This window comes from Drosophila mojavensis, unplaced genomic scaffold (assembly GCF_018153725.1).
Source record: "Drosophila mojavensis isolate 15081-1352.22 unplaced genomic scaffold, ASM1815372v1 contig_74, whole genome shotgun sequence".
In the NCBI taxonomy this organism is placed as follows: domain Eukaryota; kingdom Metazoa; phylum Arthropoda; class Insecta; order Diptera; family Drosophilidae; genus Drosophila; species Drosophila mojavensis.
In genome coordinates this window covers 3,338,403-3,364,682 of record NW_025318899.1, presented here as the reverse complement: position 1 = coordinate 3,364,682, position 26,280 = coordinate 3,338,403, and the positions used below count along the sequence as shown (strand labels likewise).

General features: G+C 37.6%; 1 protein-coding gene across 3 annotated transcripts in view; it reads right to left on the bottom strand.

Moving 5' to 3' along the window:
* The window catches only part of LOC6581299 (triple functional domain protein), a 46,725-nt gene that overhangs the window by 9,553 nt on the left and 10,892 nt on the right, over window positions 1-26,280 (bottom strand). For 2 of the 3 annotated variants that reach the window (XM_002007005.4, XM_015161750.3), the window contains 3 exons: window positions 26,040-26,243; window positions 8,780-9,101; window positions 8,649-8,706 (listed from right to left, as the gene is read on the bottom strand). In XM_002007005.4, the coding sequence (XP_002007041.2) occupies window positions 8,649-8,706; window positions 8,780-9,101; window positions 26,040-26,243 (584 nt within the window). Of the gene's footprint in view, window positions 1-8,648; window positions 8,707-8,779; window positions 9,102-19,758; window positions 20,337-26,039; window positions 26,244-26,280 lie in introns of those variants that run through there. The other variant, XM_015161751.3, reaches the window with a different exon arrangement.

Sequence of the window (26,280 nt, the reverse complement as noted above, 5' to 3'; positions counted from 1 at the left end):
ACATGAGACTGTCGCCAATAGCACAGCAGCATATCTCTTTGTCGCCGCCGACGCCGACGCCAACGCCATTCGCACAGTGTGGCCAAGTTCATGGCACACGGCCAGCGGGAGTGAGCGAGAGAGAGAGAGAGAGAGCGCGTGCACTCATTGCCACTCAATTTATTGCGTTCCCCCTGAATATTTTGTTGTATATACACTTCATGCCTTCTGAATATCTCGTTGGTCACATTTAAAAAATGCTTTGTTTTATGATTGCAGCTTCTGCTTTTTCTACTTCGTTCTTTAAGGCTCTTATCATAAAATTATTTCGCTTCTTTTGATAACGATTTTTATTCACTTTTTATGCGTGAAGTTTGCTTCTTTTTTTGTTTTTTGTGTGCTCAAAAACCAATTTTGTTTAATTTTCAATTATTAACTTTATGTGGGTCAGTTATCAAACCTTCTTTAATGACGCGGGCAGCTGTCAGATGCTATTAAAAACCTGTAGTATTTTTCAATGTTTGGCATTTTAAGGACTTTGAGTGAGGAGAGACGACTGTTGGGGATTATTTATGGTATATAGCTTGATTAAATAGTCAGTAATAAGGATATTTACTGAGTTTCTACTCTCTCTCGATCTGATATATTAAAAGTTTCTCAGAAACATATTATTGTACTTACTTTATTTACTGTTTTCTATCTTCTATTTTTCTACAGACTCTACTACCTAGTGTCAGCTTACTTTTCTGCCTTCTGTAAACCTTTTACATCATTTCCTATAGATATTTTCCTTACATTTTTATCTCTTTCTACTGTTATTTTCTATGAAGGGTCTCTCTCTCTCCTTTTCTTTCGTTAGCTCCCAGTTTTCTGCCTCATTTTTAATCAATATTTCTTCTCTTTGTCTATTTAAAGACTGTTCACTTTTCGTCTTCGCCTGTATATGTAAAGTATGTAAAAATCCTTTTCACTCGCTCGCTCAAAATCTTTCTCTCTTTATTTTTCGATGTCCCTCTATTTGAACTACTATAGCTATTCTTATGCTCCATCGCCTATTCATGCATTTTACCAGCCTGGCAAATTCATAAATTTCATTTACTTTACACAAATCCCATTTTGTTTAAGACTCAAATTGTGGTCTTCAGGGCCAGAAAATACATTTATGTATTTATATACATGTATAAATATAAATATAGGTTTATAATTAGCTTCAACCGCATTAGGGACATTTCATGTAATGCAATGTGGGCATGGCTGCGGTTAGAACACAAAGCGAGTGTACATTTTGCGGTAAATGATTATTAAACAAGAGAAAAACAAAAATAATAAAGCATTACAAGCTCTATGCGCATTAGCCCCAAAGTTCAAGAGTCATTAACCTGACTAACGTTTGCGTGACCTGTTCCTTAACCTAACTGAGCTGTTTAAAAATTTGTGAACAATGTAAGTGACATATCTATAAATGAACTAGAAAAAATTATAGACAGAGGACACTTTGATATCTCTGTGAACAGGTCTTCCTCTTTACGTACTATAATAACTGTCATTGTTATTTAAAGCAGAACGTTTTGCTTACAAGCACGTTGCATACTACGCGGCGCTTGCCGCCCACAACAACTGAGTGGATATTTTGTGCAGATGGAACAGCGAAGATAGGCGGGGGAGGGGAGCTATATGGTATGGCTAGCGACGCCTTTCAAGCAGCGTAACATAATTCAAAGTAAAAATAAACATTGACACCGATAACAGGGCAAGGGCGGAAGAGAGCGTAAACGATAGAGCGACAAAGAGAGAGAGAGAGGTGAGAGAGTGAGAGAGAGAGGCAAGCAGCTAGGTTCCTGGAAATAGTATTTAATTTATTACGTGCTCGTTCACGTTCAAAATTCATTTCGCTGATGTAATGTTTTAGGCAAATAAGCAACGTTTAATACACATGCACACACATGTATGCATATACATGTGGGCGTGTGTGTGAGGCGGAACCTGCGTATTAATGAGTTCGCCCTAAAGTATGCAACAGCGCCCAAACTGTATAGAAGAGCTGTACATGTGTGTGTGTGTGTGTATGTATGTGTGTTTGAGTATGTGCCTATGTGTGTGTTTGTATGTTTGCACACTTGCAAATGTGTCCATTTAGTTCATTGGAGCTGGCTGGCACACGCTGTCCACGCCATCGCCCCTCGGCCAGCCCCGCGCTTCCGGTCTGCCCGCTGCACAAATAAACGCGCTTATTGACAGAGCGCTTGAGACAAAGGCTAGCTAGAAGGTAAGCAGGTCCTTCCACAGGCCAGCCACGCTCGGCCTGACAATAATCTATATTCATGTTCGGAGCTTGACTCAATAACAACAGCAACAACACAAGCAACAACAATAAAAGAAATTGTTCGCTGGGCCGAGGCGAAATGCCCAATTAGTGTGCAAATATTGTGAAAGTATTTTGTAATTTATGTCCAACTAACTAGCTGAAACTGAACAATTTGGCTAGCCATATAAGGTAGCAGATGTGGGGCAGGCTTAAAAGGCCGCATAAACAAATACATAAATTATTTAGGCTAAATGTATTGCATTAAGAGCAAATAAGTTAGAATAATATAACAATATTTATTATATCATATTATGGAGGCTATGATATAAGACCAACTAATGGGGCAATACAAAATAAGCATTTATACCATATACATTTATAGATGTATGATGTTAATAAAACTCAACTTTTCTCAGAAGCAAAAAGCAAAGATTGTGAAGTTTTCTTTTAATAACTGGCAGAACAAGAGTTCTTAAGCAAATGACTTGATTTGAACGAATTATTAAAATGGAAACTATATGAAAGAGCCAACGGACTCAAGAGATTCTGAGAATTATACTTTATATAGCTAAAACAAGCAGCTTTACCAACTTACAGCTGTGTAGCTTACAAGGAAGTCGAGTTCCAATGGAACATGTAAACTAAAAGAAACTCTAGCTAATGAAATACGAAAGAAATTGAAATAGAATAGCAATGAAATATATTTTCATCATAATATACAAGAAATTGATTGAGTCAAAATGCGACAAATATCTTATAATTGCTGGTCAAAAATATGGAAAGCTTATTGCGATCATGATAAGATTGTCATGAAATATTCTTATCTAGCAATTGAATTTCAAACGAAAAGTTAATTACAAACAAGGCACTTCAAAACCTGCAAATTCGTAATTACATGTGGCTGATTAGTTGTGTAGCGAGAGCGTAAGAAAAACAAATAATTTGACCGCAGTGCGTATGATTAATGCACAAACTCTATATGCATTATACCATGCTGACTATATATATATATATATATATATATATATCTGTACGTATTTATATAGAACACATATAATGTTCTCAATTGTCGCTTATCAGCAATGACGACTCCACAGTTCCAGCTGCACCACATGCTGACTAATCCACAATGCTTACAGGGAGTTCCCACCCCGTCTTTCCTTTTCTCCACATAAGAAGAGAATCCATATATATACATGATTGAAGAGCTTATGAGAATCTAAGGGCAATTGCAATCGGACAACGTGCGAAAAACAGGTTTCGCTTGGAGCAATTAATGCAAACATCTGTGTGAAATATTAAGCCGGTTTGCAACCCGGCTAGAAATTGTTCCTCTATTAACTCGGGCAGCGACAGACAGTTAGGGGTTTTTCACAACAGCGGGTAGCACGCGATTGTAGCTGGAAGTTCCCATCGGCTCAATTTTAATAAATTATTATACAATTTTTAAATATTCCAAATATTTCCGTCTCAATAAATTTGAAAGCGTGCCATATATTGTTATACCTATTTATAAACCTGTTGCAGTTAATAAAATTGGAATGCAGCTTCTCTTAAGTCTCATGTAAGTTGGTTTAAAGCAGGATTCTAGTAACTCAAATATTTCTCAAGCTATGTATAAAGTAGAGAGCTTTAAAGTTCTAGTAATTATTGAAGATTTGAAAGCAATTTTCTTAAATGATATGTTAGCTAACTTTTGCTCTATAAATTTAATTTTTGTACTATAAATATTTGGAAAAACTTGATGAATTTCGGGAATGAAACTATATCAATCCCGAAGCTCACCAAGTTTTTCTAGAATTTTTTTTTCGTAACATTAATTTAGGTTAAAAACTTTCATTTTCTCTTTTTTTAAAGCACTTTAGGGCTAGGTAAATTCTCTTTGTATTTTCCTGTATTTATTTATAGAGCAAAACGTGCTTGGCTCAATTGAGACAACATATATACTTATATATATACATTGTATCCATAAACAGTATATAAACAGATATCAACGGCAGCAGACGACGCGGACAATAAATCAACTATATATATATACATATATATATAAATTTATTTATATTTTTTTGGATTGAGTCGCGACTCGCGACACTAGACTACCAACATTTTTATGCTTAGTCACTTTTTGGATAACGTTGCACAAACAAAAACAACCAAAATAAAATAAGACATATATATATGTATTATATATTATATACATATATATAATTCACTGCTGATATTGATGGACGGAAGCGTCTTGGCTGCGATTGCATACAAGTGAAATTTTGTTGCTGTTCCAAATGGCGCTGAGCACACACTCACACACAGACTCACTCACACTCACCCACACACGCACATGCACACACACACACGATAAAATAGCGAATGGGCATCTAATTGAACGTGAGGCCAAACGCACAGTTTGGATTACAGCAGAGTCAAACAAAGGCTGTGCATTGTGCCGCACAGAGCACTGAATAAGCAGCGCCCACTTTTTCAGGGCATCTGATTGTAATACTAGGTACGGCAAATATGTAAAGAATTTACCAAATTTATGGACTGTCGATTAAAGCTGAGAGTTGCAGGCGTTATGGCTGATCGCAATCAGAGCGAATGCAGCTGATGAATAGTAAGCCTAGAAATTAAATTGATTTGTGGTAATGGCATATCAAGTAATGCAGACTATTAGCCAAGTTTTAGCTTGGTCAACAACAGCATATTGAATTTAGTGGCATCTTAGACAAATTGAGCGAAGCTGCAGCTGCAACGAGTAAGCACCGGCTCTTTGTCAAAGAGTCTAATGCAGCTCTCCTAAATTTCTTAAAACTAAATGCATTTTAATTGAACTCTACTTGTCATTGATGCAAGAGAATCACTCAAGCAGGTGATTTGGTAACTGAAGAAATTGTAGCGAAATTAAATTTAAATGGGTTTCTTATAATTATACAGATTACATTTTCAGATACTTTAAAGCATAGCAGCTCTATTATAACGACATTTAAAAGAGGGGTTTATCAGCGGATCTTAGGGTATAGTGGTATAACAGAGAATTTCAGCAGTTGCCAGGCGGCTTCAAGGGGGCAATAACAGATAAATATCGATCAGGGTATTTTATCACAGTGCCCAAGCAAATCAAAATGTTTAGCACCGGATTTACAAAACACGTCAACACAACAGCTGAACTACGCACTGAAAACTCACGATACTTTTCACAGGAATTGTGAAACACTTAGCGAAACTTTACCATGTTTTGGATTGATAATCGGCGTTCAGTGTGGGCGTTTGGGGCTCCACGGGTTCACAGCAGAAGCAGGCAAAGCCTTGCGTCTTTGAATGTTGATGAAGGGGCACTGTATTGACCTTGCCATTCGCATTGATATTTAATGAAATGGACTTAAAGAGCTGCGGCTGAGGCGGTTTGGGGCGCTCATGGATAGCCGAATAACGTTTTAATTGATTCACAGTCTCGATATTATTATTATCATTGTCATCGCTAATGAGATGACAAACGCGATAATCACTTATGGGCTTGGCACTGCCATTCCCGAAATGTGCACCGTTGTCCAAGCTCTTATCGGCAGCGCTATTGTTGTTGTTACACATGACTGATAACGGGCTGTGGCAGATATCTTAACACCAACAATCCACCAACTATCTAAGACGAACGTCGCTTGTCTTTAGACAGTTCTACACAACACACACACTCTGCGTATACTCAACGTTGCGTTCCGGCGTTTCAAAAACAACTGAGCCAGAACATGGACAAGCTCTCTCTATAGCTCGAGCAGGCTTTCGCTTTCTGGAGAGCCTCAACAGATATACAAATACATTCACAAAACAAAGAGTGAGCGAAACCCTCTATTGTCCCTCTCTCTCTCTCTCTCACTCCGCCACTCTAGACACCTACACAAAGAGTATAAGTAAGTATAAATAAAAGCCAACTGTGAGCAACAGTTGAGCGTATTCGGGCTCTCAAAAAAAAAAGTAATAACTGTAAAAGCAATGTACTCGTTTGCTAGATACCCTGTAGTTGATATACGACTGCAATATATTTCAAAAATATTATAGATAACCATTAGAGGGTATTTAACTATCCATATACTATATAGATATATCAAATTTAAGATAACATGAAATAATTATTATTATTATTATTTTTTTTTAATATCGGTTGGTATTAGTATACTTGGTTAAATTATTCATTCACCTCTTATTAAAAATGTAAAGGTAAATTCGACTTATTCTTATTATTATTATAAAAGTAATACTTTTAATTTCTGATGAGCTATATAAATCCAGTGTAATACTATATATTTTCGTCGATTCAACAATTTGATATAACTAATATACCCAACTTGCGAAATTTTAATCAACTAGGGTGTGCATAAATAAAGTTCTTTCTACGTTTTCGGTTTAATGAGTATTTATCTTATTGTTGTTGTTGTTGTTGCCTTTGTTGGTGTTGCTGTTGTTGTTGTGGTTGAGCTGCTCAGTGTAATGGGTTTATATCTTTATAGCTAGCACCCGAACCGCACACGACACGCGATTAAACAGCCAACGCAAAATGTTAGTAAAGCTGCTATGAGCATTTAATAAACGAATAAATGCTGGGAAATCTAATAAATTGATGAAATAGCTTAGTGCAGTTGCAAAACTAAATTAAATAAATCAAAAATAATAACAGAAAAATAGAAAATAAAAAAACATTTTTTCTAGTAAAGAAAATAAAATGGCTCATAAAGCTATTATCTCTATTTTACTATCCACATGAAATATGTTTAGAAAAGTTGTCCTAAAGCCTGCTTAACACTTCAAGTATAGTCATTTAATCTCAGAATTTTATCGCATACTTTTATATTTCAACTAATCCACCATGACGCATAAGCCCCCGAAGAGGGCAAGAAGTGCATGATAAATCATTGCAGTGTAGCTGCGCAGCTTTTAAAGCATATTACAGAGAACTTTATACTACTATGCGACAATTACGTAAATGCGGCAATTTTGTTGTTGTTGTTGTGTTTATCGGGCTGAACAGCTCAGTGGCTCGCATTAGGTTTGAGCAATAGAACAGAAAGTTAGGGAGAGGGGGGGAGGGCAGTGAGTGCGAACTGATAAGTTTTATGACAAGCATTTTCAATTGGTTTTTTATTTCGCTTTATTTATTTTCTTTTTTTTTGTTGTTCACTTCATTTTGATTCCTTGACCAGCAGAAAGACAATCAACAATGCCTGATAGCGATTATGCTTGCCTGTACACACACACACACACACAGGCACTTTGATAAACTTGGCCAAAATAATTGCTAGCATTGTTATGAAACTAGCTGGAGGGTAAGGGCTTAGTACAGTTTGTTAGGGACATATGCACTTGGAGCAGAGAGAAGCTAAACGCTAGGAAGTTTACGAAATTTTGCTAATTGTTGTTGTGCAGAAATTCTGTAGGGGATAAATTTTACTCTGTCTCTCCTGTCCTCTTTCTCCCTCTCTCCTTCACTCTGTGACTAAGGTTTCATCAAACTGCTTCACTCATATTCTGCAGTTCTCTGACTTTATAAACTCTCTTCAGTTCTCTTATGTTTCCAATGACTACTAGTATATATTGAACTTGCTTTACTAAATTGCTGATTAGATATTTTGCGCTTATCTTCAATGTGAGAATGTGCCATTGGGCCAATAACTCTCAGCTATTTGACAGCAATTGCTGAATCAAAAAAAGAATACGATTTCTTGGAGCTGAAGAAGGATTAGAATAAAACAATTTTGGAATGCTTATCTTTAGCTTATCTAAATTGATAAAGAAATTACTTAGGACACAAATCCATTTAGTTATCAAAAAAGTTAATGCTTGACTCAGCTTAAATATTAAAAAAAAAAAAAAAAAAAAATTTGTTTAAATGCTAACAATTTGAAAATGAAATTTTCCTCAAGCTCCAATATGCTCTCTCTCTCTCTCAAGTTCTATGACTTCTCACAATATTCATATTAATAATTCATAAATAATATACTATAAATTCCCTCTGACAGGAGACGACAGCTCGACAATTTCCATGCAGTCGTCTACGACTCTATTTTGCAAGTCAACCCACTATTCGTGATATTTGAGCTGGGCACATGTGCGACAATTGCGTTTAAATATTTAGAAGCTGTCAAAATCGTGGCCAAAGGCTTAAAGCTTTAACATGCCTCTGCTTATGGCCCGTTGAGCATTAATTATGCAACAGTCACTTAGAGAGTGACACGATCTAAAATGCTGACGTGGCCCAAAGGCCATAGTCAAGTCAAGACAAGTCAGCGTCAAGCTAAGTTGGCCAACAACTTTTTCCGAGCTGAGTTCTGTGAGACACGTTTGCATAGTAAAGCAGCCAAAATAGTTAGAAACTCACCCGCTAAAGCCGCGTCGCTTGGTCGACGAAGACAATGCATCCGCCTTGCCGCGATTCGCTAAAGTCAAAAGTAAATGAATTTAGTTTAGACAAGTTTGCTCAATCTGCATTTAGTTTCGCAAGCAACTCACCTTGATCCTGCATATCGTTTGGCTTCTGTGCGGCTCCTGTTCCAGTGGCTGCTGATGCGGCTGCCGTTGCTGTTGCTGCACCACCGGACGAACCTTGCTTGTGAGCGCCTGGCGGCGGTTTGAGCACTGCAACGGGCACAAGACCCTCTTGTACAGCCGAATCGTCATGCTGTGGATTTAAACGGACCAAACAAAAGTCCGGCTCACTGGCTGTGGGCGGCTCGATAATCTCAACCTGCTGGCCCTTGCTAACGCTCAGCTCATTGCTGCCCGCACTGGCTATGTAGTCAGCCACAACCCAGGTGGCCTCCTGATTGCCCAGCTGCAAGAGAAAGAAAGAGACAGAGAGAGAGTGTGAGATATGAGATATAAGTATGCTAAGCATGGATAGGAAATGGAAAAAATATGGATTTTAAGTAGACGAAATGTAGATGCTCTAGTTCACTAGGAACAATTGTCTACTTTTTTTTTATATTTATATTTTATTTTTAACAAAAATTGCATATTTAGTTTTTAATAAAATAAAAATAGATATCAAATTTGTATATAAAATTTTATTTCAAGCAATTATTCCCAAGGAAGCCAGATAACAAGTAATCCTAGTCTTAACGAGCAAAGTCCAGTTCTTGGAAAGCTTTTGCTTAATAAGTTCGATAAGAAGAAAATCCCAAGAAATTTTCTTTTAAATAAAAACCCAATTCTCAATAAAATGAAATATTATAAACGATTTTCACACAGCTAGGAAAAAAGTTTATTATAAGCCCCAGAGTTCATATAGATAAAGAATATATAGATATACTTGATGCACTCAAAGAGCTCGTTTCTGGGTAACATCTCTTATGACTAAGCTTCAATGCCCTTAGCGAGTGTATAAAGATGATGCTGATGCTGTTGATGGGCACCAACACACACACACACAAGAGACATAAGTGCATCCATTGGAGCGAGTGGACAGCGACCATGCCAAGTGTCGAAGGGCAAGGGCAAAGCGGGCGATTTTATTGATTTAATTTGTGCGGTTTTCGTCAGCTGCAGGCGACACACATACACACACACACTCATTGAGTGTATATGACTATGTGACCCACAGCAAGGACTCGCTTGAACACATACTCGAAATAGGAAAAAAAAAAGCAGCAGGCGACCTCCAAACGCAGCTCAAGGATCATTTGCCAACAGAAGCCGAACTAATTAGAAAACAATTCCCAGCAGCCACGCCCCATGGCTCAAGTGGCAAGATGTCAGCATCGATTAGCAGCAACATAATGTTTATTCATAATTTAACGCTTTATTAATTTACATGACAGCTAGCAGAAGGAGAAGAGGAAGCAAATTTAGCTGTGTTGGAATTTTCGAGCTTGCCAATTGGCGATTAGAATCGATAAGTACCCAATTTTATGGCTATTTTGGGCTGTGAATCGATTAGGGAAATCAATATATGAATATATATATGGTTAAGATTTTCACAATTTATGTACACATAAATATACATACATACATATGGATATTTAGATATATGTACTGCCTGAGCGTAAGCTTCATTAGCAGCTCTGTTCATTAGGGCTGCTCCTTCCGACTGCCTCGGTACAGTTCGCTGGTTATAAATAGCACGAGTTTCCACCAACAGCAATTAGAGTTATATAAGACTGCACGACTGGCAGTTGCCCTACACACACAGCTGCATGGCATCCCAAAGCTCGTGGGAGTCGAGAGCTCTTCGAGCAATGCTTAAAAATGCATTATGACTGTGAATTACTTGAACATGTATACCCTGTACCATACCACGCACAGGGTATAAAAAGAACAAGTTAACAGGAAGCTGAGCAATGAGCCCAAGTAGGAAGCTGCCTCAAGGAGCTGCGAGTCAGCTGCTGCTGCTGTTAATTAAGCGCCATACAGACACACAACAACATGTGTCCGTGTGTGCATGTGTGTAAGCGAGTTCATACACATACACACATCTAGCGTCGCTACATATATTGCACGTTTCCGCTTGTAATGCAATTAGTCGAAAAGTTTTCAGCGCGTTGAGCATTCAAACTTTTCAACAAACAGTTTGTGCAGCCCACATAAAGAGCTGCAAATGGGCGGGCCGAGGTCGGCGGATGGGCGTGTCGCTGAATGTGAGCACAACTTGTATATATGTATGTCAGCTCGCCTGTCAACTCTCAAAATGAGTGCCATTAAAAGTTGTGCCTGGCACAAAGGCGCACGCAAAAGTGAAAAATCGAGAGGCTGCACATAAATCAGCTGCAAATGTTGCCCAGAAGACAAATATCAAACGTTTTTAGTTCAATTATATGCTGAGAGTGGCTGGAGACTGAGTGCAAGCAGCTGAATAATTAATTTAATAATTGCAAAAATTGCGAGAGTTTTAGTTGTAAAGTGGGTGTGATTTGCCGTTGAGAATTGCATAGAAGGGCGTAATGTATATGTGAGAGAGAAACTGAAGAGTTGGAGTAAGTGTAGTAGGAGGTTGAGTTAGCAAGAGTTTTGGAAGAGAGAAAATGCTATAGATATAGGTTCACAGGCTATCAAAGAATAGTAGAGGGAGGGTGATAGATCGAGATAAGTGAAGAGAAAGGACAGAAATCACGAGAGAGAGTGTGAGTGGGTGGACAGAGATAGCGAGAGAGATATGTATTGAGAGAGAGATAGAGATATGTAGAGAGGTATATATTGAAGGAGAGAAATACATAGATAGACAGAATGAAATCCAGAATAAGAGAAAACGGCAACGATTAAAGGAGACCCAAAGCTTGTTTAGTATAATAAAAGACTTTTGAAAAGTTTAAGATAAGTCCGAGAATACAAAGTATAATCCTAGCAAAGCATAAGCGTATATAGACAGGAAAGTAGCTGAGAACTGAGATGAGCAGTGACACAACCAAGTGACTAATTTTCCTAATGAGTTCAGATCAACTGAGTGCTCTCCCAGAAGCAGCAGTAGCTAGCATCAGCATCAACATCATCATCATCGTGATTATAATTCCTGGGGGCTGCTGCTTAACGCACGCAGCAATAATCAACACTCTCACTTACATTCCCACACACACACAGGCACACCTCAACGTATATAAGCTGTCATTAGGCTATGGCTGGCCCACACGGCGTATGCGCAATTTCTCTGAGCTTCGATGATTGCTGAAGTGCACTGAAATTGCTTGGCGACCGAGCGAAACAAAGGGCAGCAGCCACATGCACCACGTGCACATGCACCCACATACACACACACACACTGAACAATTGAATGTGGTTGCAATTGCAGAACATTTAAGCTGCAGGCATTTAAAACTGGATTATCCACTCGAATCAAAGCATTTGGTTAAAGCCTTAATAGTGATTGAAGCGCTGCTAGTTAATTGAAATTGAACCGGGCTATTGCAGGATTTAATTAAAGGTTATATTTAGTTTTGTGTATACAGGCTAAGATATATATATAGAAAGTGTTTATTTATAAACGAAGCTGTGATACAATTGAAGCTCAATAAATTATTTGCATATATTAAATAAATTAATTGCATACAATATTTGTAAATAATATTTAATAAATTCATATACAGATGTCAGCCTCTATATCTTTCGTATATATTCTATATATATTTATGTCTATTCTACACTAGTTTCATCTTCTTTCAATTCGAGTTCATAGAAAAGGATTCAGCTCAAAATCCCAACTACGCACAGTTAAGCTTATTTAAGTTCTCAAACTTCCTTTCCTTCCGTAGCTAGTTTGCGAAAAGTTAAATTCAAATTGCGCAGTGCGATTCAAAATTGGCAGAGAAATGTCTTCAATTTCCTCTCTTGAGTTGTAGTAGTTGCTGCTGCTGCTGCTACGGCTCTATCTCTGTTGGCGCGTGGGCGTGTGGCGTGTGCGACTGCTGCAAGTGCCCTTAAATTAAATTCTGCTTCACATTGCTGCAGTACGTTTTGCCTGCCGCTTGCTGCTTGCGGTCTTTAATTAAATTAATGAAAGGATATTTCATGCTACCAAACGCTGCGTATACGTTATATTTGCTATTTTTTTTATTTTCTTCGCTAGCAGCTTCCAATGTGGCTTGACTGTTGCAAAATGCAATCAGCGCTGCCTTGTTAAGCTCTTGCTATTGCCACCCCCCTCCTTTTACTGCCCTTTCCCTTTAAACCGATTTCCTTATCCTTCATGCTGCTGTTACTCTGCATAAAATATTTAACGTAGCTTTTTGTTGCCTCTCTGCGCATTTACATAGTTAATCAACAAAACTGAAGTGAGAGAGAGACTGAGTGAAGCAGGTCACATAGAGAGAGAGAGAGAGAGGGAGAGAGAGAGAGCCCCAATGCTGAACTCTTTAAATTTTAAAAAACTTCCAGTTTAAAAGTTTTGCCTGACAATTTCTTTCGGAAGATTTTCCGCCCAGACCGCAAAACCTCAATCAATCAACCGCTTACAGGATATACCACAATTTCTTGACCGAACTTCTTGAATGCCGCAAATAAATTCAACAAAATTTAATCATTTCTTTTTTCTCTTAGCGAAATATATATGCTAAAATCGTGGGTGTGGCCAAGTTGAGAAAACATCTTGAAATTGAATTGGGAATCAAACTTGACAAAAATGTTGACTTAAGTCTAAAGCATGAAATCAATTTGAAAAGTTTCTTCGAATTTTTTTTGTGGTGCTATGAAAGAGCGCATTTGCATATTACACACACAATGAAAGCAAAAGACTAAAGGAGGGGCGTGGCAGTTGACCAGGCAATGCATAGCATTGCTACAGGGTATGCGGTTAACAAGTCAAAAGTACAAATGGTATATTGAGTGCTGATTACAAAGCGGTTAAAGAAGGGGAAAGAACAACAAGAGAAAAGCGGAAAAGTCAGATAAAAGTGAAAGCAAAACATGGAAATAGAGAGGGGGAGAGTCTGACAAGGAAACTTTGCATTAACAGAGGCGGAAAATGTGTTTTAGCCAAAAAAAAAAAAAAAAAAAAGAAAGAAAAGCAAAAATTTATAAAGCGATTTGGCAAAATGCTTGCGTTATTATTGATGGACAAATTGGCAGGGGACAGAGGCAGAGCGTGAGTGTGTGTGCGTGTATATGAGGCAACCAAGATTGTTAGCTACAGATGACGGAGACTCCAGGACACATTGGGCCTGGCATTTTATGGGCCGTAATAAAAACACAATTGCAGCTCACTTAAAACTCATCAATCGAGGGGGACACATTAAAGGGACGAGAGATTGAGAGAAAGAGAGAGAGAGAGAGGGACAGTGGGGAAACAGGATACTCGCAGCATACTTAGGCTTGTCAATTTGAATTACCGAACGAGATTTAACTGATTGAGATCTAAGATGAAAGCGGGAATTCGAGGCGTCGGTAGGTAGAAGAAAATAAATACATAAATAAATAAAAAGAAAAAAACATTTCAGTATATGTTGCATTAAATTAAATATATTAAAGCAAAAGTAAATAGGAAATAAAATATTTAATTTAAGCTTAAATATATTTAGAAATAAATAATGAAAATTCTGAAGGAAATTATTCACTTGACAAGCTGTTGTAGTTTATTTACAGGGTATGATCTCATATGAATTAAGGGAAAAACGTCTAAAGCCAGGCTATAAAATATAATAAAAAGCTACAACGAAGCTGCTGGGAGTCTCGCACTTAATAAGACTAGCATAACCTAGACATAAGGTTACAATATCAAAGCTGAAAATTTTAAAGCCACTAAGCAGCTAATTAGTAGACATCTTTACAGGGTACAATATTGCACTTAAGTTGAGTACGAGCAGACGTGGCCAATATACGCTCTTCACTTTGTTTAAAGACATGCCTGTATGCATATATAACATATATTCATGTATATGTTGTGGGTACATAAAACATAAACGTTGGCCATTATTCAATTAACTGACGCTGCCTGGGCGTGGCTCATGGCAGGCAAGCAAGGCAGAGCACAGTCAATTACAACAACAACAACAACAATTACGTTGTTAACATTGTTAACAATAACAACAAATGGGAAACAAAAAGGCAAGGTGAGCAAATGGGAGGGAGGGGGGCGTTACACACAGCAGCCCGAATGAAATAAAATACATTGAGCCACCGAAGTGCCACCACCCACAACGAGCTGCCAGGGGCCGAGCTGTGGTCTCTGATAACTGTGCGACAGCATGTTAACACCGCAGTTGTTTGTTGCTGTGTGCGTGTTCGCGCGCGCGTGTGTGTATAACATGTGTGTGCATGTGTGTGAGTGTATTGAATGAAAGTCATTTACAACGCAAATCGAATAATATTCTCAATAAATTACGTGCAAACACGACATGTTGTTAGAGATAAAGACGGGCCCTTTTTATAGCCCGGTTGGTTAATGCACTCCGATGACAATGCCCATACAGCAATTAGAGGATCATATTTGAGATAACAGCCACATATTGATGGCATATTAGTTAAACATTCACCGAGTCAGAGAAAATGAGAAAAGAATAACTAAATAGAAATTCTATATATGCAATTAGCAGTTGCGTAAGTTAAATATAGCAGCGCAGCTTTAAACAGTGCTGGAAAGCGCTTTGTCTTAGGTTAAATACAGCTCAACACTATTCTAGTATGGCAAGTTCCTTCCTTTCCCTTATATTGCTTATCGCTAGACAATCCATAAATCCACGAAAACCGCTTTAAACGAAACAAAACAGTTTGATTTCTATTTTCTTGGTATTTCTTTAAACTTGAAAGAGCTCGCTGGACTAAATGTTTTTATCGCCAAGGAACTCGACTGGACAGCAATTTGCTGAAGTACATTGCGAAACTTGTGCAACATGCTGCTTGTGCTGCCTGTGGCACATCGAAGTGTGGCACGCGCGCCAGAAAACCGAATTGTTGGGGCAGCAGAGGATGATAAACAAGGCGAGAACCGTTTGCTTGTGGCACAGCCCAAATGCTGTTGGCCGGGGCAAGCAGGCAAGATACAACAACACAGCACAGCGTTTAGCAGGGAGCGTAATGTATTGATGGTCCGAAAATGAAAAATGAAATTACACACACGCGCAAACACACACACACACACACACACACACACACACAGACACCCAATACATATATATATAGCTCCACACAGCATGTGAGTGCTTAAATTTGGGACAGTCAACGAGGGAGCAATTGTAAATTGCTTTGCCTTAACGCTTAGTATTGAGTTTTGTGGCCTTGGAAGCCATCAAAGCTATCATTTTTATATAGATGGCTCAACTAAAGCCGTCTTGGCTTACCCATCTCTCACTCTCTGTCTCTGTCTCGCTCACACACCTAGAAGCAATCATAAAAACTTAAGCTGACTTTGCCTTAGTTATATTTGCAGCGCAATTGTAACTGCAGACTTAAGTGTTATACTATCTGTATCTGTATCTGTATTTGCAACTGTATCTGTATCTGTAGCTCTATTTGTGGATCTGTATCTGTATCTGTGTATCTAAGATTCTAGCTTGGCTTTGGCATTGCATAGTTCTGTGCGACAATTTACTTACAAATTGTTGTTATTTACTTTTGCATTGCTTGAATACCCTGCACACATGTACTGACTGACGGCGGGTAGTTAAGGCTAGCCAAAATAATATAGCATAATTATTTGTTATGGTAATTATTTAAATTTTTACAGGATATGTTTACGTCTATCATTGCTCATAAGCCAAAGCCAGCACTTTAACGTTTTATGCATCCATAAGTTCTTTTGCCATTCACTGACTACTTCTTGTGCAATTTGCATATTATTGTCGCAAGAGCAAGAGAGAGAAAGGGAGAGTGAGAGTGAGACAGAGGTAGCAGCATCCTCATCAGCAGCAGCAGCAGCAGCAGTATGCTAACGTCTGCTACTGTCATAAAAATTCACCTAACAACAAAATAAACTACAAAACGAAGAATACATAACTACTAAAATAACAACAACAACAACAACAGTAGCAGCAATAGCGACATCCACAACATCCACACAATGTGCTAGCTGCACGTCATTGGCTAAGTAGTCTTTGCCTGTGCTAGAGCGTTTCTACCGTACAGGATGCTTAGGTAGGGAATGTAGATTGAGGCATTGGATTTGCCTAATATACATATATAAATACCCATCATCTCTAAGCAGTATGATTATTACAGTCAAAATACTTTATACAAATCAAATACCCTTCTCTAAGCATAGTTTTATATATATGCATATATTAGTTAAATCAAATACCTCTATCTAAATATATATATATTTGCATTATATTGAATTGAATATATCTAACAGCCAAACCCATCAAATTTACTCTAAGTACATTGTATAGCTACCGTATCACATGTACATTTACCGTTATCAATAACAATTATCTGTGTAAGCGATAGCAATTGGTATTGATATACATTTGTATGGTTCTCTAATTGCTTATGCGGTCAGAGACATTAATTGGATATTATAGACTAGTTGTATGACAGTTTCAAAGTACTACTATGTTTAGTATATCCTGAGATATAAGATTCTGAAAATCATCCTTCAATATCCTTCATCAAACTAACCTTTCAAATGCATTTCTAAATATTGATTCCCTTGCCTCCATTTCCGCGTGTCCCGTTTTATATATCTTTCTATATATTACCAGATAGGACAGCCCTATACTTCTCTTCTGGTTATCACATTTTAGTATCTCTAACTGAATACGCTTTGTCAGCCTATTTGAGACGCATATAGAGTCAGTGGTATTCACCTTAAAACACGAATTCCCATTCTCCATCTTTACAATCATAGCTCGCCTGCTGCTCTACTACGGGTACTTAGAGTATCTGCTAGTCTGGCTCACTCTACACAGAGCACTCTAACCTGTTTAAGTTAACGGATGCTGCGTCGTCAGTTTCAGTTGCTGCTGCCGCTGCTGCTGTTATCTTTGTACGCGCCACGCTTTTTGTGTATTTTTTATATGTACATCCTCTTGTTTTTCTTCTTCTTCTGCTGTTTTCTTTTTTTCTTTCTGTGCACTCTGCTGGGCACGTGAGGCGCTTAAACCAGCTCAGCTCAGCTGCAGCTGACAGTGCGCGCTATTGCGAAATTCTGTTTCTTTTTTTTTTTTGTGTATTTTTCGTGCGTGAAACAAATTTTACGTTTTTCAACTACACGTTTCTTTGTGTGTGCAGGTTGAGAGTGTGTAGAGGCGTGTGTGTGTGTGTGAGTGTGCACGCGCGTAAAACTATGCTCTAATGGAATGCATAAAGCATACGCCCCGTGAGCCACGGCTCAGCGATGCATGCAGCAAAGAAAAGCAACTAGAAAGAGACAGACTAAGAGAGAGAGGAGAAGAGAGAGAGAGCGTAGCTTTGGCAACTTCCGCTGAGAATGCTTCAGCTTTTCAATAGAATTTCATATTTAAGGCTATAGAGTGAAAGGCGAGGCGCAACTAAAATGCTGCATAAATTGATTAAGAGTCTCGTAAATTGTGTGAAAATGAAGTCAAGGAGCGAGCGAGCGAGCGAGACAGCCAATGCTGAAGCAGCCACTAGACGAAGGAACAACGGACACTTGCCATCACTCAGCGGCAAATTGACAAAACATGTTAAGGGGAGCCGAGGGGCCGAACGTAGGGACATGCAGGAAGTAAGGTCAACAGCAGACTGAATGCAGCAGGGCTACAACTACAACAACAACAACAACAATGAAACGAGCTGATGATAAGCTTTTACATGGCTTGATGAAGTGATAAATACATTATGTGAGTCACTTGCCAGTTGCTAGAGTGGTGCGAGTGGTGTGAGTGGTATGAGTGCTGCGAGTGCTGCACAGTGGCTGGGTGGTGTTGATTGGCTGCGCTTGATAAATTACATAAATTGAGGTTGGGGCACTGGGCAGCAGCTGACAATAATTGAAGCGACTTGAAGCAAATAAATTAGCGCACAACGCTGCGTATGATTAATGTGCTTATTAAGACGACAATACGATTAAAGGGCGGCAAAGTATATGTCTCCGCGTGGGCGTGTCAAGCAGGGTCAACAACACTTTACAATCAACTGGGGAGCTGCCATAAAAACTAGCCGCAAGTCATAAACAAACTAAATAAAAGCACTAAAAATCACATAAAATGAAACGTGTGAAGAAGATGGAAACCAGACGATAGAAGAGGAGAGAAAAGTGTCGGAAAATGTATTTATGTAGCTGAAACGTAAGCTAATTATAGATATTCGATTAGTGACAAATATTTACGTTACATTGTTTACTATGAAAATCAGATTTATGGTTTAATGATTTAATAGGCCTTTCATTATGGGTAGAATTATAGGTAAAACAAAGGAGAATTTGAATTTATTTTAATTGAAATATAGTTGAAAGTGTACGTATGTGTATTTTCATTCATTCATTCTTAAGATATATTTAGCAAAAGTCTTAGCCGAACATCCTAATGGGAGTTATATGGTAGACAAAAACATTGAAGACATTTTCAAAGAGATTTTCATGCTCAAATTTGAATTCGAACGATTGTTCCTATGAAAACTATATACTTTATTATTTTAATGCACTTGAGATCAAAGTATTTACTAGCTAGTGAAGAATACAGTCACTGCATCAAATATCAGCAATGAAACTAGTCTAAGATCTTAGTTCATATAGAATACTCATACATAATAAAAAATTCATGATTATAAAAGGACAGAAGCGATTGAAATTTATCTAGACTGCAAGCCTAGCTCCCATAGAGCAACTATGTATTTAGAGATATCCATATACATACAAATGAATATCTATATATGGCTAGACAAGATATATATAAAATTCTACATCTACATTTACATAATGCCATTATTAAAGCACCATACGCATTATATAATAACTTTTTCTGCCCAGATTCGTTGCGAAAATAAAGTCAAAAGTTACCAAAGCTCGCCATGAACTTTGAACTTTGTAAGGCAAGAACCTAATCATAAGTTGCATATCAAATTGATATCAATTGCGAATCCCCTGGACACCTGTCGTGTTGTTGATTGTTTACCTTGAAGCCGCTGTTGCTGGGCTGTCGAAAGAAGCGAAAGGAGCTGGGCGTATCGATGGTATGCTGTCGGGCAAGCGTGCCATGGCTGCTGACGCTCGACTGGCGAAACCAGGGCAGCGAGATCTTGCGCCGGCTCTTGCGCTGTTGCGGCGTACCAGCTGCCGTTGCTGCCGTCACAGTCGGAAAGGTGAAAGGTGAACGTGAGAGCGGCACTGCCGAGGCCGAGGCCGCACCATTATTCGTTTGCTTCGGCGAAGTGCTGTCGTCCTCCTCCAGAGTGCAGAGCGGCGTATTCTGTGCTGAATCGGCGAGCGAGGGCGACGGCGACGGATCGCCCACGGCAATTGGCGCGCTGAGCGGCGGCAGCGTTAACGGTGTATTGGGCAGCGAATTGAAACCGCCGGACTGCTCACCTTGATCCTCGTTGCACTTGAGACGCTCCAGCGTTGTCTTCTTTGAACCAACATCAGCGCCATCGACGCTGTTCATGCGTTCATTCAAAAATTTCTTAACGCTCTTCATGGCTTAGTACTTCTCTTCCCTCCCTCTCTCTCTCACTCTCGCTCTCCTTTTCTGTTTTTTAATTAAACATTTCCATTGTCTTTTGAGTTTATTTTTATAGAAGTTTCTGTTGTTGTTGTTGTTGTTGTTGTGGTATTTTAATGGGTTTATCAATAAATCTGCGCAGAAATCGATTTGTTTTATTTTTAAACTTGAGCCAAGTTTCACGAACCCAAAGCCAAAGTCACAAAACAGGCATGAGTATGTGTGTGTGTGTATGTATATGTGTGGCATTTGCTGTATATATAAGCAGCTGTCAGTTAGTGCCACAACACACACAGTTCGACTGCCAAATCAAATCTGACAGTGCAATTTGTATCTATTACGAATTGAGTTCTATCGACAGTTCTTCCTCTACGGCTCCTCGGCACGATTATGGAATCTTGTCTTTCAATTAGCACACAACGCGGCGTATGAGCAATTTTTAGACAACTTTTGAGCTGTGTTTGCTATTTAAACAAAACTGTTGTCAAACAAGTTTGACCATAAAATGTATCAAAATATGATTTAATAATTAAATGCACTTAGCTCCATTTAATTATGTTAATTACATATTTTTTTCACTATTATTTTTTACTATTTTTAAATTTAGCCAAATTTGTTTGACATTGACAGATATTTCATTTATATAAATTCTTTTAGGGTTTAGAAATTTTGATTGATTTGTACTTTCATTATATTGTTTAATATTTAGCTATATATTATTTTAATTATTATTTTTATTTATCAATTATTGTTTTTAATTTATTATATTACATTTTTCTACAATCTCTCAATTAACTAATAGTTATTATTATTTATTTTTTATTATTCTTTTTATTATTATTCCTCTTTAACCTTAATTGCTTTATCTGTTGCTAAGTTTTGCTAATTATTTCATGACGTCAACACACTATAAATTGTTTATTACAATTTGATAAATTACTTTCGCATTAATTTTATTGCTTCTATGAATGTTTCATTTTTTTCTATAAATTTTTCCTACACAATTTTTCTAGTTTCGGCAGATAAAAAGTTGCCGCCGCTTTGCTCGAGAAATTTATCTTATAATTTTTGTTTTGTTTACATTGATTTTGTATATGTAAATGTTTGTTATTTTTACACTTTAACGCTGTCTCGGCCGACGTCGACAGCGACGTCAACTGCGCAACATTTCTCACAGTTGTGGCAGGTGCGCCATAACGGCCGCCACTTGGCCCCAAGCAAACTAAACGATTTGGACCCAATCGCCATTATGATTCAATAATTTATAACAACAAATGCCATCAATTTTAATGTGCGAAAAATAAATACAAACAAAATATAAATATAGCTTCTTTAAATATATGAAAATATGAAGATAAGATAAAACTAATGAATTCCAAACGCTAATACCCTATCTGAAAACTAAAGAATATATGTTTTCTATATAAAAAGAATTTTAGATCTTTACTGAACGATAAAAATGATCTATGATGATATCAATATATCACTCAAAATTTACGTAAACAAGAGAACTAACTGGAATAATATGTCAGTTCCTTGGAAACAAAATCAGCGATTTACTTTGAAATTTGAGCCAATTGTTTAGGTTCAAAATTTTCTATAAACATATACGATCTTAATTAATATATATTTAAGCAAAAATCTAAACGCTTTATATACAAAACATTTGCTGTCCAGATAATTTACAGACAGATAAAGTCTACAACGAAAAACTGAGCAATTGCACACGTAAATTAAACAAAAAACTGACAACTTGTTCATGTCCATCACAAGCAGAGCAAACAATAGGCTCCATTTGATATTTGATTAGGGTATGCATAGTATATATATATATGTATACATAGATATATACTTATTATATATATAAGATTAATATATATATAGAAAAGGTAAAACGTTTCAATGTAGCGAATGCGTGAAAATTGGCATATGTTGGTGGAAATTTGTAGAGGCCATTTTGAAAATGTGAAAAATATAAGGGAAAGTAATCAAGGCGGCAGCGGGTGGGGTGGGCTGTGAAAATGGCCTGGCAAACAGCTGTACGCTAAGTGGCGGCGTCTTCTACATACACAGAGCTGATGAGTTTTTTATTTTAGCTCAATTTTTAGCCATAGGCATTAAAAACTTTGCTACTTTATGGCAGAAGGAAAGAGACAGAGAGAGAGAGAGAGAGAGAGAGAGAGAGAGACAACGGCATAAGGATCTCATATCTCCCTCTGTCTGTTGACATATCTTGTCGTGCTGCGGCTCAGCTGCCACGCCCACAGCAATGGGTACTGCTAATACCTTCATTACATTCAACTGCTCAAAGCCAAGTTAATTCAATTTGTGCAAATGAATGCGCACATCACAGCAGAGTGCGGCGGATCGGGGCTGCCCTGGCAAGGATGCGGGATTAAGTATTTCACAATGTCCACAAGCAAAAGTGAAAGTAGAAAATAAAATGAAAATAAAAATAAAATCGCTGGCGAACTAAAACCATTATAAACATTAAGTCCGTTTTTATGCTTCCCCTTTATTTTTAAAAGAGAAAAAACTTTTGCTCGCTGGATGAGAAAACTATTTTGATTACTTGCACTCAGATAAAACTAGATAATGGATTAAAACTTAGATTCAATTTACTGCAGAAACTGTTCTTAAGTGGAAAACAAAAGTTATGTTATATTAAAATAAATATTATCATGTTTTCTATTATTTTATTTTGTTCGTCTGCTTCTAGTTTATAAAAGTTCAGCTTTCATTTTAGTTAAAATACTAGATAGTTTGGATACTAGGAGAAGAATTAGCATAAAGTTTACTGTTTCGACATCAAGATTTGTTCACTTAAACTGAATCTCTAGAGCTTATAATTTATATAGGACTGACAGCTGTGTTTCTCTGAGTGTATCATTGCGTTTATATAGAAAATATCATAATATTTATATATGCAACATATTCCACTTTGCATTTAGGCGTTTGTTATTGATTCACTTCAATTACAAAATGCATGCCAATAAATATTCGAGTATATAGTATTTTCATGGTATTTAATTATATAGTATTTAGTTTATTCACTTTTCTATAGAATTTGACCAAACCCATTTCACAATTTGCAATGCAATCCAATGCAGCTAACAAGAATAATAATTATAATGACCAAAACATGTCGCGCCATGGCAACAACAACAACAACAACAACCACAACAAAAGTAAACACAATTCTAATGCGCCCGTATTTTAAAATGCAAAAAGCTAAGCGTGCACTTAATTGTATTGCAACAAAACAAACATAATTGCATTTTGTATATATAAATCGACTACAAGATACCCTGAATTATGGCTAACAACTGTCGCTAAGCGCTACTACAAATATAGTTGACTAGATTTTTGCTTTAGATATCAAATTTTCTGGCAAAAGCATCTTAAGGGAGAGGGAGAGAGAGCGTGAGAAATAGAGACAGAGATTGAACGAATGAAAGCGAAAACACGTACCGCCAAATACATATATATTAAAGAAGCAGAGAGCAGAAAAAAAACAGACAGCTACTCAAGTAGCCAAAGGCGTGAAAAAGGTCAAAGGCTGCGCTAATGGTGTATGGTATGGGGGGCGTGGCTAGCCCGCAAGGGCTTAAGCAGTAGACAAATATATACGTATAGTGGATTATATATGTATACAGATATGAATTTCTGCCATTACTTCTATATACTTATTAATATTTATGTATAATTTTTTAAGATTTATGATTTTTCTTCAAGTTTTAGTATCATTTATTTATTTTGTGTCTTTTATATAATTTATAATTTTAGTTTTCTGCAGCAGCAATTTCTTCTATATACCCAAATATACCTATATATACATCACATACACACATATTTATTTACATCGCAGACATGTTTTAAATGCCTTTTGATGACATTATGGCACATTTATTTATATTTATAACAATTCTTCTGCTTAAGGGTATTTCAATATGACTTTTGGCTTTGGCTTTGGGCTCTCGATTGGCATTTGATTTATATTTATATATATTATTTACTTATTACGTTTTATTTAATTTTGATAGACAGCTGTCGAGTTTTTGTTTAGTTTTATATAATTTTTTTTTATAGATACTCAACAAATGTTTATCTATTGGACGCGCTTATCAGCTGATTAGAATTTTCAATGCGTTGTTTCTTTTTTTTTTTATTATATTTTCTATCTATTATATTGGGATTTCCTGTTGGGGTTTCCGCTTTAAATTGCACACAGGAATTTCCGTTAGAGGGGGAAAATTTATATATATCAACTTTTGGCAACAAATTTCAGAGAAAGTTTGTTTTTATTTTTATTTATTTTTTTTATTTAGTTGTAAGCGAGTAACGTTAAGATTGGCTGTAAATTTTATATGGGTTGGGGATGGAGTAACTGCTGCTGCTGCTGCTGCTTCTGCTGCGGGTGCTGCTGCAACGAATACGCCAAGAAGCGTTCGCGGGCGTTTGACCGCGCATCTGCAGGCTGGCTGGCTGGCTGGCAGGCAGGCAGGCAGGCAGTGAAGCTTTAGGAAGAGACAGTGACAGCGACAGCGACAGCGACGACAAAAAACACACAGACGCGACGATGAACCTATTGGCTTTAACTCTACGAATCAACTGGAGCAGCAGGCAGCGGCCGCTACGCAACGAAGCCGACAGCAATAACAACAACAACAGAGCAGCGCGTGAACCGCCAAAAAAGAAAAGCTTTCAAAGAGAGCGCGTGAGCGAGCTAGAGCGAGAGACACTCAGTCAATTAGCGCGCTAGCTAGCTGCCATACGCTGCGTATACGTAATGTACGTGAAGCAAAAGCTTTACTCTCTCTCCCTCTTGCTCTCTCACACTATCATACACGGGTTTTATTGCTGTTATCTATGAACGACATAAAAGCTATACAAAAATCTCATCAAGCATTGCCAAAAATGTCGAAAACAGTTACAAGAGGATCTCAAGAGCAAAAGGGGCAAACATTTTACTAAATATTTTATATTTTTATATTATTTTTTCCAATTTAGCAATTTTGTTGTAGGTTTGGAGCCAAAAGTCTGAGAGGAAATTGCATTAACCATGAAAGAATGTCGCATAGAAGACTTTCATATATAATTCAAAGAGCATACATGCACACATACATGTACACACACATATGCACCCACGCACGAGCAAAAATCTCATTAAATCCTGCTATGAATTTTAAACATATTGCAGACAAACCCGAAAACTAGTTCAGCGGCAGCCAATGGAATGCCAGCAGGAGCTACCGCAGCAGCATCCTTAACAATAAAGCACAACGTTGAAGAGCGAGAAATTTGAAGAGAAAGCCAACTGCAGAGAGAGGGAGAGAGAGAGCGCGCGCTTTAGTGAATGGCATACACGCTTTTCATGTGAGGTAGGACCATGAAAAGCAAATGAGCTTTCCTTGCACAACAAACGAAAACTTTGAAAGCTGCTTAACAGTGTGCTGTTAAAGTTTTGTATAAGCAGAAAACTGTTAAGTTGCTAAAGTTACCCATATGAGCCACTGTTAAGAGTAGCAGAGAATGCAAAAAATAACAGAGCGAATACTGCTAACAGCGGTGATAACAACTGTTAGCTAGTTAGCTAACAGGAAATTGAGACTAACAGACAGACTCTTAAACTGCCAATTGGCGAATGTTAGGATAATAGGACTCAGCTATAACAGAACAGCTTGCTGCTAACATCTGTTAACAATCAACAAATTTACTTGATATAAATAACTTACCTTATTATCACTATCTGTAGTATTGCCCGATCCAAAGCTGGCCAAAGAGCAGCGATCGTGATCATTTTCAGTGAGTGGCTCATCCAGATCACGCGAAGATCGCTGCGAGGAACCCGAATGCTTGGCAGGCGACTTTGGCAATGTAAGCGAGGTGCCCGAGAAGCAAGTTTCCTGCATGACCTCACGCAGTTTCTTGACCCAGATCTGAAAGTTTAAGAAATACAATATTAGTAGGGCATTT